At 45.4% G+C, this 18,296-nt stretch overlaps 2 protein-coding genes across 3 annotated transcripts in view; both read left to right on the top strand.

Moving 5' to 3' along the window:
• LOC145538674 (uncharacterized) overlaps positions 1–18,296 on the top strand; it is a 736,734-nt gene that overhangs the window by 701,081 nt on the left and 17,357 nt on the right. For both annotated transcript variants that reach the window (XR_014077160.1, XM_081571098.1), the window contains 2 exons: positions 7,946–8,053; positions 8,205–8,332. Coding sequence is in view for 1 of the 2 variants with exons in the window: in XM_081571098.1 (XP_081427224.1) it covers positions 8,282–8,332 (51 nt within the window). In the remaining variant the exon portion in view is untranslated. The remainder of the gene's footprint in view (positions 1–7,945; positions 8,054–8,204; positions 8,333–18,296) is intronic.
• Positions 4,679–7,203, top strand: SOX2 (SRY-box transcription factor 2). The gene has a single exon (XM_081571094.1). The coding sequence runs from the start codon at positions 5,140–5,142 to the stop codon at positions 6,100–6,102; it is 963 nt and encodes a 320-aa protein (XP_081427220.1). The 5' UTR covers positions 4,679–5,139; the 3' UTR covers positions 6,103–7,203.

The raw sequence follows: 18,296 nt of genomic DNA on the forward strand, positions 1-18,296 counted from the left end.
AGTGTTGATCATTTTAAAAGTCTTGTGGCATGATCCAGTTTGGAATGACTGAGGTTTTTTGCAGTTTGGAAGGGGGAAGGAAGCATTTTAAAAATTGACTTATACCAGTTTCCTTATTTATAATTTTCAGTTTTCTTTTTTCTTGTGTTGGGAGCTAAATGTCAATAAAATCTCACATTACCAGATTACACCAACGTTGTTCCAGACACCGAAAATCTTCCTTTATTTTTGGCTTTTAAAGTCAGAACTTTCCTTGGGTTGCCGTACTTCTCTTTTTAGTTGTATTCGCTTCTTACTTCCCACACTGCTGGTATGATCTCTTTCGCTTCAGTATGATTACTGCTATGGTCACTTTCTCTGGAGCTGGTTGGAAGGCTAGGATTCGAAGGAAACATGATTTAAAAGAGGAGGAAGAAGAAAAGCCCTTCATTTGGCCAAATCTAGCTCCTAATATATTTAACTAGTTCCAGAATTAGAAATCCTTTCTGTACATTTTCTTCTATTTTTCTCTCTTTTTTTCTTACATAATGAAATTAAAACTTTTGGAACCCACAGTTGACATTTTTCAGAAAATTGAGTTATCAAGGCAGTAATTATTTCACGGGGAGATAAAACTCTCATAGCCCTAACTGTCAAATAGGGCCCTTTTCAGATTTTAATTACAAAATAAAATCAGTCTGCTCTTCCTCGGAATGGTTTGTGAGTGGTTAAACAGAGCTTTCCCCCCAATACTGGTGGTCGTCAAACTCTGCTAATTAGCAATGCTGAGAAATTCCAGTTAACAAGGACATTCTCCAAGACTCTGCAGGTTCCCTGCCGTTTGCCTTCATTTCCATAAGAAGATTAAGAGAGGAGGGGAACACACTCAAATGCAGATGCAGAAAAGAAGCGTTTTTTAACAAGCATCATAATAGTAAGATGCCTGGCTAGTTCTCACCTAATTACTGCAAGTTAAACCTCTATTTGCCACTAAGGAGAAAAAATAAGTCTACAGTCCCCCATCTCCACAAAATTGTTAGTTGGCTTCAGATATAACACTTGAGGAGGGATGCAGGAGTTCAGGAGGGAAATATGAATGCAAAAGATTTTAAAATAAAACTAAGTTACACTTAATCAGTTAAGGATTTGGAGTTGGGGCCTATAATAAAACAAAATCGAATCAAAATATCCTGGGCATTAAGGATTCTTAATTTCTAAGCTTAGTCTGAAAGTGTGCAGCTTTTTGCTGCCCAAGGAAGGGAAATGTTACCCTATCTTTAGATTAAGCACTTTCAAATTTTCATAAACTGTGCCAGTGGCAACATTTTAAATTCTCAGAGGATGAAGCACCCTCTTCCAAGTCTTATTTTGATTCCTCAGTAGTCAATGGTGTATTGTTATTAGTACTGTAGCCGTCTGTTAGAAGCCTAAAGCCGGGCTGCTTCTGTCATCTATTATGATTGTTATAGTTATTATTATATTTAGGGCCCAGTGATGGTGCTGGATTGAAATAGAGTGGCCGCTGATCTGATTTTTTTAATGCATATGTTCTAAAAAATCTAATGAGAAAATTGTTTCTGCTATCACCATCTTCTTTAATCTTATTTTCATAGCACATTATTATGCATAAACGCCAGCCACAGTTAGTTTATTGCCTTGATAAGTACAGCAGGCTTAATTAAAATAAAGCTGTAAATAAATGCAACCAATGATAACACAATTGTAATGTATTTCCATAGCTTATTTATATGATAAAAGCAATTAACAAAAGACCTAGCCAGCCCCTTTAACCTCTTAAATGCATTATTATAGAGTTCAGGCACAAACACATGCATCTGAGAATGTATAAAAGCTTTTATATATCATACCAAGGAAAAATTTGTGCCTCTTACTACTACCCTTGAGAGAGATTAATAACATTTGCTTCTATAACCATCCATTATTAGTATTTATTTTAATACATATACACCATTATCCACATCAACCCCTTGTATTTTTTTTCTTCAAACTTAATTATCCATAACCTTGTTTTTAGTTTTCCGATAATGCTATTAAGCGCAGACCAATGCATATACAATCATAAAGTGAATGCTTGGTCTGCCCTTCATGGCGTCTGGACAATCACAATTCATTCATATGTTGAATCTCATAATTTGTACCTATTTTTTCCCATGGTTTAACCTCCTACTTATCTCGAGGTTATATGTACATTTCTAAGTTAAGCAAATTAAATCCGATTCTTGTGATTTGGTTCCATAGCTTATACGACATGTTAACTTTTCTTTTGTTTAGATTACGTGTAATTAGTTTGCTCTCACTCCCATCCCCCTCATTTTTTTTTCTTTAATTATTTCCAAACACCTTATTTTAAAGGTAAAAGCAATAGTCTTGGAAAAGCGAATCCACCAGTAGGGGGCGCACCAGCCACATCCCTGAAACCAGACGCGCTGAAAAGCCGGCGGCCGCCTTCTGTTATCCAGATCCTCTCAACCTTTTCTCTTTCCTAACTCCAGGTCCCTGTTTAGTTTAATATTACACCTCGAATAAACAGAAGACACTGCTTTATTTTGAAGAGTAAGTGTGTAAGTTTTCGAACTAGCATCATCCTTCCCGGATTCCTGATAACTAAAACTAATCATAACTTAAGTGCTAATAAGAGAAACTGCAGGGGTAGGAGAGGCGGATTGGAAATAATTTACTAAGAAAAGTCTGCAACTTTTCCACAACTTTTCTGGGTTTCCAGTGAGCAGACTTATCTTGAGTTTGACTAGAACATAAAAGCCTGGTAAAGCAGGGATCGGAGAAGCTGAAGCGGGGGGTGGGGTGGGGGGTAGGTTATGGGAAGAAGGTTAGTAAGGAACAAAACAATGCACAGTTTTGTAAAGATAATAAATGGAACGTGGCCGACAGATACTATTCAGTACATTTTCTTTGGGTGAGTAAGGATAGATCAGGGGAGGAGGGAGGCGGAGAGAGTGTTACAGAAGAAAGAAAATAAGTAACCCTGATGGTTTAAGCCCTTTATAAAAAAGAAATGGCATCGGGTTTTTTTTTTTTCATCTCCCGCTCCCCCCACCAACAACCCCCTTCCCCCCCCCCACGCTTTGTAGTCAAGTGCATTTTAGCCACAAAGATCCCAACAAGAGAGTGGAAGGAAACTTAGACGGGGCTTTGTTTGACTCCGTGTAGCGACAACAAGAGAAACAAAACTACCTATTTGTAACGGACGTGCTGCCATTGCTCTGCGTATTGAGCGCCTACCTATTGAAATCTTTACGTCGGGACAATGGGAGAGCGGCTAAAATTACCCTCTTGGGTCCTGGGAGGGCAGGATTCCTGAGCCCCTACTCCCGCCCCCATCCCATCTCCTCCAGCCCGGGCCTGGCCGGGTTCGCTCCCTTCTCCAGCCCAGGTCGCCTTCCTCTTGCCTTGCCTCGCCGGCACCTGTGCCTGGGGAGCACCACCCCCGCCTCCCAGGCCCGGAACCCCCTTCGAAGGCAGCCCAGACCCAGGCTGCCGGGGTGATGCGGCCACCGCGGTAGAAGTCAGGGGGGGAAATGCCAGGGCTGGTTCTGCTGGAGTCCTGGGAACTCTGCGTGGGAGGGAGTTTGTGAGTGCGGCTCAAAAGCCTCCTCCAAGCAGTGCCCGGGGATGCCAGGAAGTTGAGACTACCCTCCCCCATAGCCCGCACTTCCCAGGGCCCTTCTGTTGATCTTCTTCTTCCCCCAGCCCCCCTTTGGAACCCCGCTCCACTGAGATCCCTCCTTGGGGCTGGGGTGGGGTGGGGGCGGGGAGCTCAGGAGAATGGGGAGAGAGAACGAGCGTCCCCTTTTGCACAGACTGAGTGGAGGAAGATGGGTGGGAGCTGTGGCTGGGGTGAGGGCCAAGCTGTGGTTTCCTGCCCCGCGGGCCGAGCTGGGCCGGGAAGAGGGTGGATTCGGCTGCTCACCCAGGCCCGGTCTGACCTCAGCTCTGGAGGGAGCCGCACAGTCGGAGCAGGCTTTATTTAAAAAAAAAAAAAAAAAGAGCACATTACGTGGAAGCAAGAAGGTTTTGAGGACAGAACTTCTTGTCCGGACAGTGTGAGAAGCGAGTATCGGTGCCCGTGGAACGAGCCGGGCGAGCGGAAAAGCCAGCTTAAGGAGAAACGCTGGAGCGGCTGGAGTTAGGGGAAGTGTGCGGAGGAGCGGGAGAACAATGACACACCAACTCCAGCACGGCTGGTTTCCCGAAATACTAGTGGGACAGTCTCACTGAGCCACCTTCTCTGCCCTGCCCCACCCCACCCCCACCCCCACCTCAGCTTCTCGCGCCCCTCTCCTCATTTCAGCAGCCCGCACCAAAAGAGTAAATTCAAGATTAAGTTTAAAGAAGAAAATATCGTAGTCTTAGGGCTGTTTACCCACTTCCTCCGAAAAGGCGTGTGGTGTGACCTGTTGCTGCGAGAGGGGATACAAAGGTTTCTCAGTGGCTGGCTGGCTGGCTGGCTGGCTGGCTGGCTGGCTGGCTGGCTGGCAGGCTGTGGGAGCCGCCTCCCCCTCCCTCCCCCCCGCGCCTTCCCCCCGCACCTCCCCCCCGCCTCCCCCGCGCGGCCGCCGGCGCGGCAGGCCCCGCCCCCTTTCATGCAAAACCCGCCGGCTAGGCTGGGCTCGAGTGGAGGAGCCGCTGCGCGCTGATTGGTCGCTGGAAACCCATTTATTCCCTGACAGCCCCCGTCACATGGATGGTTGTCTATTAACTTGTTCAAAAAAGTATCAGGAGTTGTCAAGGCAGAGAAGAGAGTGTTTGCAAAAGGGGGAAAGTAGTTTGCTGCCTCTTTAAGACCAGGACTGAGAGAAAGAAGAAGAGAGAGAAAGAAAGGGAGAGAAGTTTGAGCCCCAGGCTTAAGCCTTTCCAAAAAATAATAATAACAATCATCGGCTGCGGCTGGATCGGCCAGAAGAGGAGGGAAGCGCTTTTTTGATCCTGATTCCAGTTTGCCTCTCTTTCTTTTCTTCCCCCAAATTATTCTTCGCCTCATTTTCCTCGCGGAGCCCTGCGCTCCCGACACCCCCGCCCGCCTCCCCTCCTCCTCTCCCCCCCGCCCGCGGGCCCCCCAAAGTCCCGGCCGGGCCGAGGGTCGGCGGCCGCCGGCGGGCCGGGCCCGCGCACAGCGCCCGCATGTACAACATGATGGAGACGGAGCTGAAGCCGCCGGGCCCGCAGCAAACTTCGGGGGGCGGCGGCGGCGGCGGCGGCAACTCCACCGCGGCGGCGGCGGGCGGCAACCAGAAGAACAGCCCGGACCGCGTCAAGCGGCCCATGAACGCCTTCATGGTGTGGTCCCGCGGGCAGCGGCGCAAGATGGCCCAAGAGAACCCTAAGATGCACAACTCGGAGATCAGCAAGCGCTTGGGCGCCGAGTGGAAACTTTTGTCGGAGACGGAGAAGCGGCCGTTCATCGACGAGGCCAAGCGGCTGCGAGCGCTGCACATGAAGGAGCACCCGGATTATAAATACCGGCCCCGGCGGAAAACCAAGACGCTCATGAAGAAGGATAAGTACACACTGCCGGGAGGGCTGCTCGCCCCGGGCGGCAACAGCATGGCGAGCGGGGTCGGGGTGGGCGCCGGCCTCGGCGCGGGCGTGAACCAGCGCATGGACAGCTACGCGCACATGAACGGCTGGAGCAACGGCAGCTACAGCATGATGCAGGACCAGCTGGGCTACCCGCAGCACCCGGGCCTCAACGCGCACGGCGCCGCTCAGATGCAGCCCATGCACCGCTACGACGTGAGCGCCCTGCAGTACAACTCCATGACCAGCTCGCAGACCTACATGAACGGCTCGCCCACCTACAGCATGTCCTATTCTCAGCAGGGCACCCCTGGCATGGCGCTTGGCTCCATGGGCTCGGTGGTGAAGTCCGAGGCCAGCTCCAGCCCCCCCGTGGTTACCTCTTCTTCCCACTCCAGGGCGCCCTGCCAAGCCGGGGACCTCCGGGACATGATCAGCATGTACCTCCCCGGCGCCGAGGTGCCGGAGCCCGCCGCCCCCAGCAGACTTCACATGTCCCAGCACTACCAGAGCGGCCCGGTGCCCGGCACGGCCATTAACGGCACACTGCCCCTCTCGCACATGTGAGGGCCGGACGGTGAACTGGAGGGGGAGGGGGAGACATTTTCAAAGAAAAAGAGGGAAATGGAGGAGAGCAAGAAACAGCATGGAGAAAAACCCGGTACGCTCAAAAAAAAAAAAAAAATCATCCACAGCAAATGACAGCTGCAAAAGAAAACGCCAATCCCATCCACACTCACGCAAAAACCGCGATGCCGGCAAGAAAACTTTTATGAGAGATCCTGGACTTCTTTTGGGGGGACTATTTTTGTACAGAGAAAACGTGGGGTGGGCGAGGTGGGGAGGGCGAGGGAATGGACCTTGTATAGATCTGGAGGAAAGAAAACTACGCAAAACTTTTTAAAAGTTCTAGTGATACGGTAGGAGCTTTGCAGAAAGTTTGCAAAAGTCTTTACCAATAATATTTAGAGCTAGTCTCCAAGCGACGAAAAAAAAATGTTTTAATATTTGCAAGCAACTTTTGTACAGTATTTATCGAGATAAACATGGCAATCAAAATGTCCATTGTTTATAAGCTGAGAATTTGCCAATATTTTTCAAGCAGAGGCTTCTTGCTGAATTTTGATTCTGCAGCTGAAATTTAGGGCAGTTGCAAACGTGCAAAGAAGAAAATTAATCAGATTGGGCATTTTAATTGTTTAAAAATTGTACAAAAGGAAAAAATTAGAATAAGTACTGGCAAAACCATCTCCGTGGTCTCTAAAGGGGCAAAAGTTTTAGATTGTACTAAATTTTTTTAACTTAACTGTTAAAAACAAAAATGGCCATGCAGGTTGACATCGTTGGTAATTTATAATAGCTTTTTTGTTTCCCAACTTTCCTTTTTGTTCAGATAAAAAACAAACATGAAATTACTGTGTTTGAAATATTTTCTTATGGTTTGTAATATTTCTGTAAATTTATTGTGATATTTTAAGGTTTTCCCACTTTTAGTTTCCGTAGTTGTATTTTAAAGATTCGGCTCTGTATTATTGAATCAGTCTGCCGAGAATCCATGTATATATTTGAACTAATACCATCCTTATAACAGGTACATTTTCAACTTAAGTTTTTACTCCATTATGCACAGTTTGAGATAAATAAATTTTTGAAATATGGACACTGAAATTATGCTTGAGTCTTTCATTTATTTGGATAACATTGTGATTATAACCCAGCTCCTCGGGGAATATACTGTGCTCAGCCAAGAAAGCAGAGTACCTAAAACCTTGGTATTCTAGTCCAGTAGCATGTGCTAATGTTAACAGCAACAAATAAATGGCTGGATGATTAATTGAATAAGTACTCTCGAAAAAATGGAAATGCTTATGTCATTTCCAAAACAGAAACTAGGGACATATATTGTAAATCCACCCCCTCCTTTTCTAAGCAGCATGAATAAGCATGATGGGGACTTAAACTGATTTATGCCACTTGTTGCCAGAAAGGAGTCAATTCTGAAAAATTTCATGTAGCTTAGCAGATGGGGTATTGAGCCAAATCAGAACCAGGTTGGCTGGTTTTGTTTTCATTTTCTTCACAGCACAATGGCCCTTTGGAAACGTGGTTATAGGGGGAAATGATGCTTCTTGTATAGGAATAATTGCAAACTAGACAAGCAAAGTGCTCATCTGCTGGGTGGGTGTTTGGATTACTCTGGCCCTGCTATTGTCTGAGAAGAAACAAGTGGTTTGCTTCTTTGTTCCATCACTTCATAAACTTTCTTCTCTACATTTTCCTGTTTAGGGACAGGGAAACAAAGAGCGTCTTTCAAAAACTCCCCGACTTATCACAGCTATTTATTATTATTATTATTTATTTTCTTTTTTCCTCTCTCTCCCTCCACGAATTCCATTTCTTAAATTGACAGCGCGGGTCCAAGCCTGTAGCCCCAAATCGGATAATCTCTGCAGCTGATAACAAGCAAAAGAGAAGCCAGGCAACAGCCATATTAAAGAAGAAAACAATCAACTCTGAGGTAGATATTTTACTTTGTCCGGTCTAATCACATTTAGAGATGATTGTGCTTTTGATCTGTTAACCATGTTTTACTAGAGTAGTAGAGAAGTAGGGGGAGGGGGAAAGGGGTGGAGAAACAAGATTGGATTTGTTGTTTTCTTTTGCCCTAGGAAAAGTAAAGAAAGACTGTAGCTATCCTCAGTGGGAGCGGAAAAGTTGGGGAATCGCCACGGTCTTTGAATTAGCGATGTTTGTGCTTCGCAGCGGACCCGCGCGCTTTGGCGCAGTCAGAGAATCTGTAAGACCGACTCGGGGACTTTTCTTTTATTCACTACTTACGTCGCTCATCTTCCCCTACCGAAGGGGACCAGGAACCTAGAGTCCTGCATTAGGAGCGTGGGTTTCCTTCCTACAATTTCAAGGGCTTGTTGTGTGAACTTGCCACAACTTTGGAGAAGTTGGAATCCAGCTGCGCCTTTCACCCTTGAGTAAAGTATCGGCTGCAGCCACTGAAGTAGTTCATCCCTTTAGTTTGCATCTTCTCGTTTTCCAAGAAAGTATTTCTCTCTCGTGGTGTTGTTAATGTTAGTTCTGGGCTCAGCTAGGGATATCCTCATATTTTCTCTTTTTATTTCATATGGATTGCTTTATGTGTTGGTTTTTTATTTTATTCCTTTTTTTATCCTCATTTTTAGGGTAATATTGTACTGGGAAAGACAATTATTATGCCAGTTCCCAATTCTAAGTGAGGCATTTCCCCCCCTAATTAATGCAGAGACTCTAAAAGAATTTCCCCTGGCCTGGCCAGCCATTGTAATGCATATACAGATTATTCACGTGGTAATGAGCACATTCGCCAGTTCTTGCTCACACATACTAATAAAAGAAACTTTGAATAAAGATCCAAATGATCTTGCTGGGGGGTGGGGAGAATATTCCCAGAATTTGAGCCAATCAACTATATAGAGTGTATATATTTGGGGAAAAAAAACAGATATATTAGAAATAAGTATTGGAGTTTGGAGTAATTGCACTGCACTAACGTCCCTGTTTAAAAAGCCCCACAGGATCAAACTAAAAAAGAAAAAAACTTACTGGCAAAATGCTCAGATTCAAATATTTTGCAAGAGGGAAGAGAGTGATATTGTGGGAAGTTGAACTAGTTTTGAATGACTGTTACTGTCTGCATGAAAGGAGAGTACTCGCCTTCTCCCTCCTAGCCCTCCATATGTCCTAACCAATGAATGGAAAAACATTTTGTTTGCAAATATAAATTCTTTTGATAAACTGCATTTGAGGAAAATGATGCATATTTCATTACTCATTGGATTGGGTTAAATGGTTCCCCAAGATGTGTAGTTTCATGGCTAGATCAATATTGAACATATGATATTTTAATTATAACATGATTTTCAAGAAGCGGGTAAGCCCATAAGCTTGCCTAGAGATGATTATCTCACAGTGCTAAAGTTGTTGAATGTTCAGTTCCTTCCTTGGGATATTATCCTGCTCACTAAAACCATTCAATTTGCAGTGAAAGGGGTGAATTTAATGTTTTGCTAACCTTATACACAGAATAGAAATGGGCAGAAGGATGAGATTATAGTTTGTTCCCTCTGCAATTTTTTTTCTCTCCCTGCATCCTCTCCCATACTTTAAATAAAGAGTGTTAAAATATTTTGCTGAGCTGTAGTAGATTAGCAAGGTTTCTTGCCAATGCTGGGAAGCCGGTATTACAGATGGTCCCAGGGGGAAATGGCTCACATTAACCACTAAATGAATATTTGACAAGGGCTCATTCGGAGGTATTATTACTATAAACGTGTCCCTACTGGACTTTTCAAGGGTCAAAGAGCAACGCTTCAATTAATTATTTAGTCTGCTAGTAGATTTGGTTGTAATAGCTGCACTTATTTCTAGAACCGACACATTCTTACAGTAGGAAATCTCAGGAGAATCTTCTCCATCAGCAGTGCCTTGAATTGAAATACACACAGAGCCTTGGCATTCTAAAGCTGACTTTTTCATAAAACCTTTTCCTGGACTGGGAGTATGTGTATGTGTATTGAGGGGGAGGGGGATTATAGTCTCTTTTTCTATTTTATTTACTGGTTTTGGGTTTCAAAGGAAAAAACAAGAACATAATAAGTTGTCTTAATTTCTGCATCATGTCTGGCATAGTCTTTTAGGGCCTTGCAATTTAGAGAGAGAGGGGAGGAGATTTATTTATAACCTTTGCCTTTTCTAAGTGGAGATGTCACAGAATTTCAGAAACTCAAGCAGGCTCTGAATTTAGAAAGGATACAGATACCCTTTTGCCAGTAAAATTCGAGTTTTAAAATGGAAGACTCCATAGATTGAGTACTGAGTTCTAGTAGTCTCACAGTAAATTGGGGTACAAGATAATCCCTCCTCCCCTCTCTACCTATTGGGCCTGAACATTTCCAGGTGTAGTGGGGGGTGAATGTTCCATTTCTGCCCTGTCATAAGTTCCTCTGAGACCCCAGGTAAAAATGGGAAGAGAATGATTTTGAGAGTAAGATTCTTTGACAATAATATAAGGTGAATGAATAAGAGATAAGCTGCAAGGGGTGGGGGAATGGGATGCAGTAATTACAAACCCAATTCATTCAGCTTTTCAGAACTTTTGTTGTGGGCGCTCCATTGACGGGTTTTGAGCTGCCACTTTTCTCACATTATAAAGAAATGATCAGCACCTCAGGGGGACAAGAAATACCGCTTAACTGCATAGTGATGGGGTCTTCATTTAGAATCCTTACAAGAAGAAAATTAAACAGTGCCTTTGTGTGCACAACGTTTACTTTTCAACTGCTAACAGTTTATAGCTAACTGCCCTGAGATTGAAGTTTGATTGTGGTTTGATTGCCTGATATGTGGCACTGTTAATTAATTTATTTGTTGTAATTAAAAGATTTTTAAATATCCTCCCCCTCTCCCACCTGCTTTTATTTCTTGCTTTTGGAGAATTTTGCAAAACAGGTTCTTTCTTATATTTTGCTTTGTGGAAGGAATTTCCTTTGCCATGAACTTTAGCAGAGGCCTGAGTTAACATTTTCCTGAACTTTCCACCCACACCCCGCCCCCCCCAATATTGCCTTATAATAATTTGCATCTCACTGTTTTTTATACTACCTTTCCTTGCTCTCAGAGCAAAGGCTGTTTTTCAGGACAACTACAAGTGAGATTGGGGGTAGGGTGGATTGATTTATTTTCGTTGGTTTTTTTTTTTGACCGAATTTGGAAGATGGCTGGATGGATTTCCTTAGGGACTTCCTCGATGAGGTGAATCCCTTAACGACAGGAGAAGAGGGAGAAACTTTTGACCTTTACTATGAAAATATGGATTAAAGTCCAAAGGGACACGGCTTCCAGAGTTCTAGAGTAAGCAAATGTGGAAAGAGCTTTCCAAAGATAAGGAAATTGCCCAAACCAGAGAATTGGTTTAGTGTCTTTCATAGTCATTTTCTATTTAAAAACTTTCCTGGAAATATGGCCTCTGATATCACCCAGAGAGACATTGTAACATCACTCCGTTCTGACGATGCTATCCAGTTTTACAATTTTTGTTTTCAATTTTTTATGTTTTGTTTATGTGGCCTTTATGAAATTATAGATTTGACTTTCTTATTTTAACTAAGAGACTTCCCTTTGGGAGAGTGGGTTCCTAAGACAAGGCCAAGATTTCCCATGGCGGAGAGCTCTTTCTGTATGCGGGTCCGAGGGATTTTATTTTATATTTTGGTGTAACGGTAGTATTTCTTATTCCTTGAGCGGTGCACTCAGTTTCTGTTCAAAAGCAAATAGGACGTCCTCTCTTTTCAGGATGCAAAGATATTTGTTACTTTGGGGATTTTGGACTTGAGAGGCTTGCTCTACTTTGCAAAGAAGTGCCAGGTGATGTCAAAGCTCCAAGGAGTCTGGAGCTTTCATTACCCTCGTCTGCCTTTATGTACAGATGAAATGTGCAGTATTAGTAAAGATTTCAGCGCTTTGAACTATCTTCTGCCTCCCTGCCCGTGCTTCTGTGCGGGGCGCGACTCAGGGCTATGAGCGCGCGGGCCTCCCGCCCGTCTGCCTCAGGGAGCGCGCCGCGCCCATCGCGGGGAGCGGATGCGCGGGCAGATGGAAGCTGAGGCGGCCAAGCGCCGGGCCGGGGCCCTGACGTCACCGCGGCCGTGGCCACGGCCCCCATCGGGCTCCCTGAGAAGGTGCTGCATGGGGCTCGAGTTTTCTCCGCGCGCACCCTGCCCAAACTGCCCGATTTCCTCTCTAGGCCCTGGGTCGTGCCCGCGTCGGGCAAGTTTGCAGTCTCCCGAGGTGTTGAGAGCTCTCGCCCCTCCGGACTGCTTTAGCTCCTGTACCCCAGCCCTCTCCACGTTGACATCGTGACGCCAAAGACGTCTCTAGACTCTAGACTTCCCAAATCAGAGGCTCACTGACTCGAGTTCTGCCTTCCTCTTGCCTCTTAATCCAGACCCTTATTTTTAAGGGGTTGTTTGTCCCTGTTTGGCGCGGAGGCTCAGCATGAGTTATCTTGATCTTAGTCCTTCCCAATGCCAGAGGCTGCGGATAGACATGGCTGTGGGATGCTACAGGAGCTATGTGGGCTCCCAGGAATATTGCCCCCCCCTCTAAGATCAAAGTAGATGGGGATGGGAGGATGCAGATCTCTCTTTCCCATTTATAAAATAGGTATAATATATAGTTACCCCGCAGAAGATGAGTACAAAGTCACTGACGCTAAACAGGACTGATAGCTATTAAGTTTTCTTACTGCCCAATGATGATAGGGAAGGTGATAGGGAAGGCAAAAGAGTCTCATGTAGACTCCAGAGATCAGTACAGACGTTTGGGTTCTTCCTCTGCTTGCTGGTCTTGGGCTATGAAAGTAGCCTTGTTCAGACCACCCTTCTCCCTTTTCCAGTGCCTTTGCTGGCTTTAGGGTTCGCCTAGGAAGTTATCCTGCAAACTTGCCACCCCTGGGCATCTTTCTGAAGGGAGGGATACAGACATTCCTGGCAGGACCCGCCCCCACCCATAAAAGGCAGAAAAAATAATTACTGTATTAAAAGGAGCAGCAAATTCTTCCCGAGGGTTCTTATCGCTGGCGGCCAGACCAGTAGCAGGACTGCGCCCCCACCCCCACCTCGTGACGTCAGGGTCTGCAGGGCCTCCGGGATGAGATGATTCGTTTGAGAGTCCCAGAAAGGACCATCCGAACACTTGCAGGGCGAGGCAAGGGGAGCTGGCTCCCTTCCCCAGGACCCACCTCCAGCTTTTGAAGTCTCAGAGGCTCTCCCCCTCAGCACAACCAAACAGCGATAGCAGAGTCTTCACTACACGTACAGTCAGGCACAGGACAACCATCTCCATCACCTTGGCACTCTATATATTTATATAAATTATATTTACCATTTACATATATGTAAAGAACAATATTTATAGTTTTTTGATTTGCTAACTAGAGTTTGTTGTGAGGACTGAATGAGTTGATTTTGATTTACGTGTGTTTTGAGATGATAAAAAAAATTGCACTAAACGCCTTTACAAAGTACACCACATCCTTATTTTATTTGGTGCTGCAAAAGTTTCACTGGTGGTTGGAGAACTGGACTCTCAAAAGTTTTCTGGTTCCGATATGGAGAGGTAATTAGGACAGTTGTTTCTGGCTTGCCATTGCTATGCCATTTCCATTTTCTCTTTCCTTCTTCATCCCTAACAATTTGTGTAGCTTATAATAATCTTTTTTTAGAATCAAAAAAGTACTGCTGAGAAAACTCCTTGGAGCAGTGATTTAAACTGTAGATAAGAATGACATTTGGTCTGTGCACTCCATATGAAATGGATAAAATTATGTGTTAGGTGAAAGCACCTCTGCATTTCTCAAGTTTTATTTACGACCCAGTATAATTCATTGAGTGTCCTTGCAACAGGAAGGATTGCAGGGCCTTATATTGGTTAGACTAATGATTTGCTGAGAATTAGCCAATATTTCATATACAGTCAGTTTAGTATCAACTTACATCCAGGTTGATTTGACTATCACATGTAACTCAATTCTGGGTTATTGCATAATATTAGTTTAATCAGTCTGAAATACTAACTGGCAAAGTTGTGTTTCCTTCTGCTCGAAGTTCTCTTCCCTTTCTTTGTTTCCCCCTTACTCCCACCTCTAAGGAAAATCTCATAAACTCAAGTTTGCCTTGTGAGAGTTTGTTTACTCCAACTTATGTTAAACTAGACTAACACTCTCTCATCAGCTTTCTAAACACTCTCTCATCAGCTTTGTAAAATGGTGCAAAAACATCTTGGAGTCTAAGATGGCAAAATAAACCTGAGCATATGGGAGGAAGACTTCATTGTTAGAAAATTTATTTAAATGTTTAACTCACACTTCGGCCTCGATGCCTCCCTTGCTACCCTCTCTCACTTTGCTCACTGCCCACTCCTGGCTCTTGGGTACCTCACCTCTATTAGCAAGTTGGTTCACCAGCATAAATTATGAATGCATTTCCAGCCACCCTTCTGTAAGATAAGTCAGGGGCTTTTCTCTTTTGCAAATTTCTACTTTCGTTCCCATTAAAACTTCTCTGTGAGCCATGCTGCAGTGTCTTTTTGCAAACTTACTATGCCGGTGTAAAATATGGAGGCATGTTTTCAATAGGAAAAATCAGGTAATCTTTTCTCAAGAAACCTTACATGTTAAGGATACAAAATATTTCATGGTTAGTTGTGTGAGCTTCCAAATTAGCTGCATATAAAGTATTTTAAGATTTTTTTTGGCTGTCACTGGCTGGCAATACTCATTTTGTGTGTGTGTGTTGGTTTGAAAAGCAGGAAGAAATGTAATGAATTGAGTGCTGTCAGAGATGTCTTCTGTTTGAACAATCTGCGATGGGCTGAATGGCAGAGACTCCTCATCCAGTGCAGGTGCAGTAGAGCTGGGGAAGGGGGGCAGGGGGGGCTCCCTCTGTTCAGTCAAAAAGCACCATTCTCCACAATAGACCACACACTGACAGCCAGCGTGACATCAACTCACACTTTCATACTTTTCCCCCCATCCATAGTTCTGAGTTCACAAAGTGGCCATACAGTAGCCTTGGTTAGGTTCCTTTAATGAACATTTTTGTGGCTCCATGACCAACATTGAAATCTGCTGAGCCCTGGGAGGAACAAATAGATTTTTAATCGAGAGTTCTAAATCAAAATGTATAGCCATAGATTTTTAAAGTTTAGCTGGTGTCTCCACTCTCTCCCAATACCCATGCCCACAACAGCCAGCACCCCCCCCCCCCCGCCAGATGATCTGAAAGCTCTGAGTTAAAAGTTCTTCTAAGATTCACTAGGTTCCAAGACGCCGTTTTCTGATGTCTGGAGAGAGAGACCAAACAGGAAAGGAGAGAAGGCACGAATTTGGGGTGTTTATTTAAATTTAAAAGAAACTCTAGTATTTTATTATGCTTCGTAAGAGGGTTAATCCTGCAAATGAACGGACATTAATCTGGTGGAGTGGAGTCTGTCCCCTTTTGAATTGGTTTTACTAGGAGATAGAGAAGGGGGTTAGGAAAGGCAGCAACTGTTCCAAAACTCTCGACAAAGATGCGACCACCCTTTGGCTGCCCCACCGCTGAAGGGCCGGACCTTCTGAAGATTTCATTTTTACATTTGTTTAAACTCAGGCCTCGGTGCCTCAGATTTTAAATGGAATTATTCAAGGAGGGTTCGCTATTAGAGAAATTCTTCTTATCCATCCCTTCTTGCCACCACCCCCACGCGGTTCTTACTCTTCTCCGCCCCCAACCTCAACCCCCCCCCACCCCCTCCGCACTGCTTAATCTGGGATCCGAGCGTTTGGTGGAAAGAGGGAGGGGCAAGGAAAGGACTGTGCGGACCAGGAAGGTTCCCCCAGCGCCGCCGCCGCGCGGGGCCAGATTCCATGGCCCTGCCACTGGCTGATTTCCCTCTGTGCCCGGACTTGCTGAAGCATCGCGCCGAGGAAAATAGCTCCCCTGTTTGCTTATTTAAAAACCATGTAACCGTATACATTTTTAATCGCGGCAACAAAAAAATCAACTTTCTAGCCCTTGGAGCAAAACCTTTATCATGCTCCTGAACATTGTTCAGTGGGGTGGGGGCAGGAATAGGCAGACCTCCCAGGGCCGAAGTCACAGCCTTACCCAACACTCGCCTACGGCGTGGAGGCAAGGAGTCGGGAGTCCGAGGATTTGGTGAGCAGGCTAAATAAGGACCAAGTTCTCTAAAACCTCAAATAACACAGAAGAGATGTATCTTACCATCTCCGCGGCGCCCTTTGCTTGGGACTGCAACGAGTTGCCGATGACCTGCGATAAGTATGCCTACGGCGTCTACTAAAGTCTGGGCCTCGGAGGAGAGGCGTCTCCCTCCCCTCGACCCGCTGCCCGCCACCACTTGATAACTGCCGCGTGTTCCGGCAGGTACACACCCACAATTAATCTTTCTTATTAAAGCCTCCATTCTGTACCCAAGGGGCGACTCAAACCTATTTAGATTTCCTTGGTTGGCTGCACAAATTTAAGTGGGCAAAGAGTTATAAACCTAATAACAGAGGGCGAGAGAGAGTGATTTGAGTAGAGAAGACTCAAAGATCCACTAGGGGTGTAAGGATGCTGCGGGCCTTGCCCGCCCCAGGCCCCCGCCTCCGGTTGCACTCTAGGCTCTGGGAAAGGCAGCGAACCTCCCGCGCACACCCCGCACGCAACCTCCGTATACACACCTTCATCGCTCACGGGTACACTTGCCCTGAGATTGCCTCTTCCGGATTTCTTATAAACCCCTCCCAGAAAGGAGGAATTTTCTGAGCATCCCAAACCAGGGAACTCCCAGAGAACCAGGGAAGGTCTGCACTGTTTGGGATTAATTGAGAATAATTAACACTGGAGACCGTTAATCACCATTTTACTGCTCTCTCCCTCCTTTCGGGTCTGCGGCGACTGCCTCTATCCCTCCCGTTGCCGGCGCGGGTGGGTTCGCTGGTGAAAGTGAAGACGTAGCGGTAGCTGTCACCCACTTCGGCTGTACTTTTTTAAACGCTCGCATATTGTTTGATTACTAATTCGAGTTAATATGATCTTTATGGCAACATAACAGTGGATAATTGGCCTTTTTTTCTGAACAACAATGTAAATCACAATCGCTTTATTATTTAATAACGTCAAACGCTTCGTTGGATTGGCCCCGACCGAGAAGACCTTTTCTTTCTAGACAGTGTTGTGGAGGAAGAACAATGAAGATCTAATTGTGGAGATTTCATAAGTTGGCTCCCGTAAATGAACAGCTTAGATATGGAAGTTCCAGCAGATGTGGGCACTACTCGCCGTAGACACTCTACCCCCACCCCCCCAATGCACTCAGCCCAAACACTCTATTGGAGGTTTTTTTGTGGTGGTGGTGGTGGTCCTCAGATCCTAGCAACCACCCAAATCTTCCAGCAGCAATTAGAGCTTTTATCGGGCTTGCTCTTCAACCCTTTATATTGCCGATTTAGCATTAAGGCATTGAGTCCACATACCAAATTAGCGCAACTCCTGAAGAGACACAACCACTAATGCGCCCCTTCGGTTACTTTGATTGTTGGACACGGAGAGCACCGACTCGGGGCTTTTAAAAAGTCTTATTTTGTTTTGATTTGATTTTAAAAACGGCTTCACCAACGCAGTGTCTTGGAATATACTTTTTCAGGTAGAGTTTTGCAAGAGGCACGAGTCATTGTTTTGCTAATGCCTGCAAGGGCAGATGAAAGCCAGAGACCCCTCAAATGCAGATGGCAACGCTTGGAAGGATGGGCCCTCTTGACCCGAATGAGAGATGAGTCACATTTGCCCCCAAAGCCCCAATTCTAACGGTTCTCTGTCGGGGCTCTTGCAGACTCAGGAGGACCGCTGTCTCTGGGGGTCTTAAGACTTTGGAGTTTTTTGCAAATGGGGAACCCTCACCATTTGCAATTAGGGTCAAGGAGAGAGACTCCGAGTCTACAGAAAGTTTTGTTTTTTGCGTGTGCCCGCCTCTCCATTTTATTCAACTTCTACTGCCTGTAGGGAGGAAGAACAATTCGCCCCCCTCCTGCCCACCCGCCTCGCTTCTAAGATAAACAAGAGGTGCGAAATGCTTCGCCCGCACACGCGCCCTCGGGGCCCCTCTCCCCCGGCGTACCGACTGTGCAGCTGTCCTCCGCCCAGACCTGAGTGGAGACACCCTACCCT

Source organism: Giraffa tippelskirchi, chromosome 2 (genome assembly GCF_054371585.1).
Source record: "Giraffa tippelskirchi isolate mGirTip1 chromosome 2, T2T-mGirTip1v1.2.pri, whole genome shotgun sequence".
Classification (NCBI taxonomy): Eukaryota; Metazoa; Chordata; class Mammalia; order Artiodactyla; family Giraffidae; genus Giraffa; species Giraffa tippelskirchi.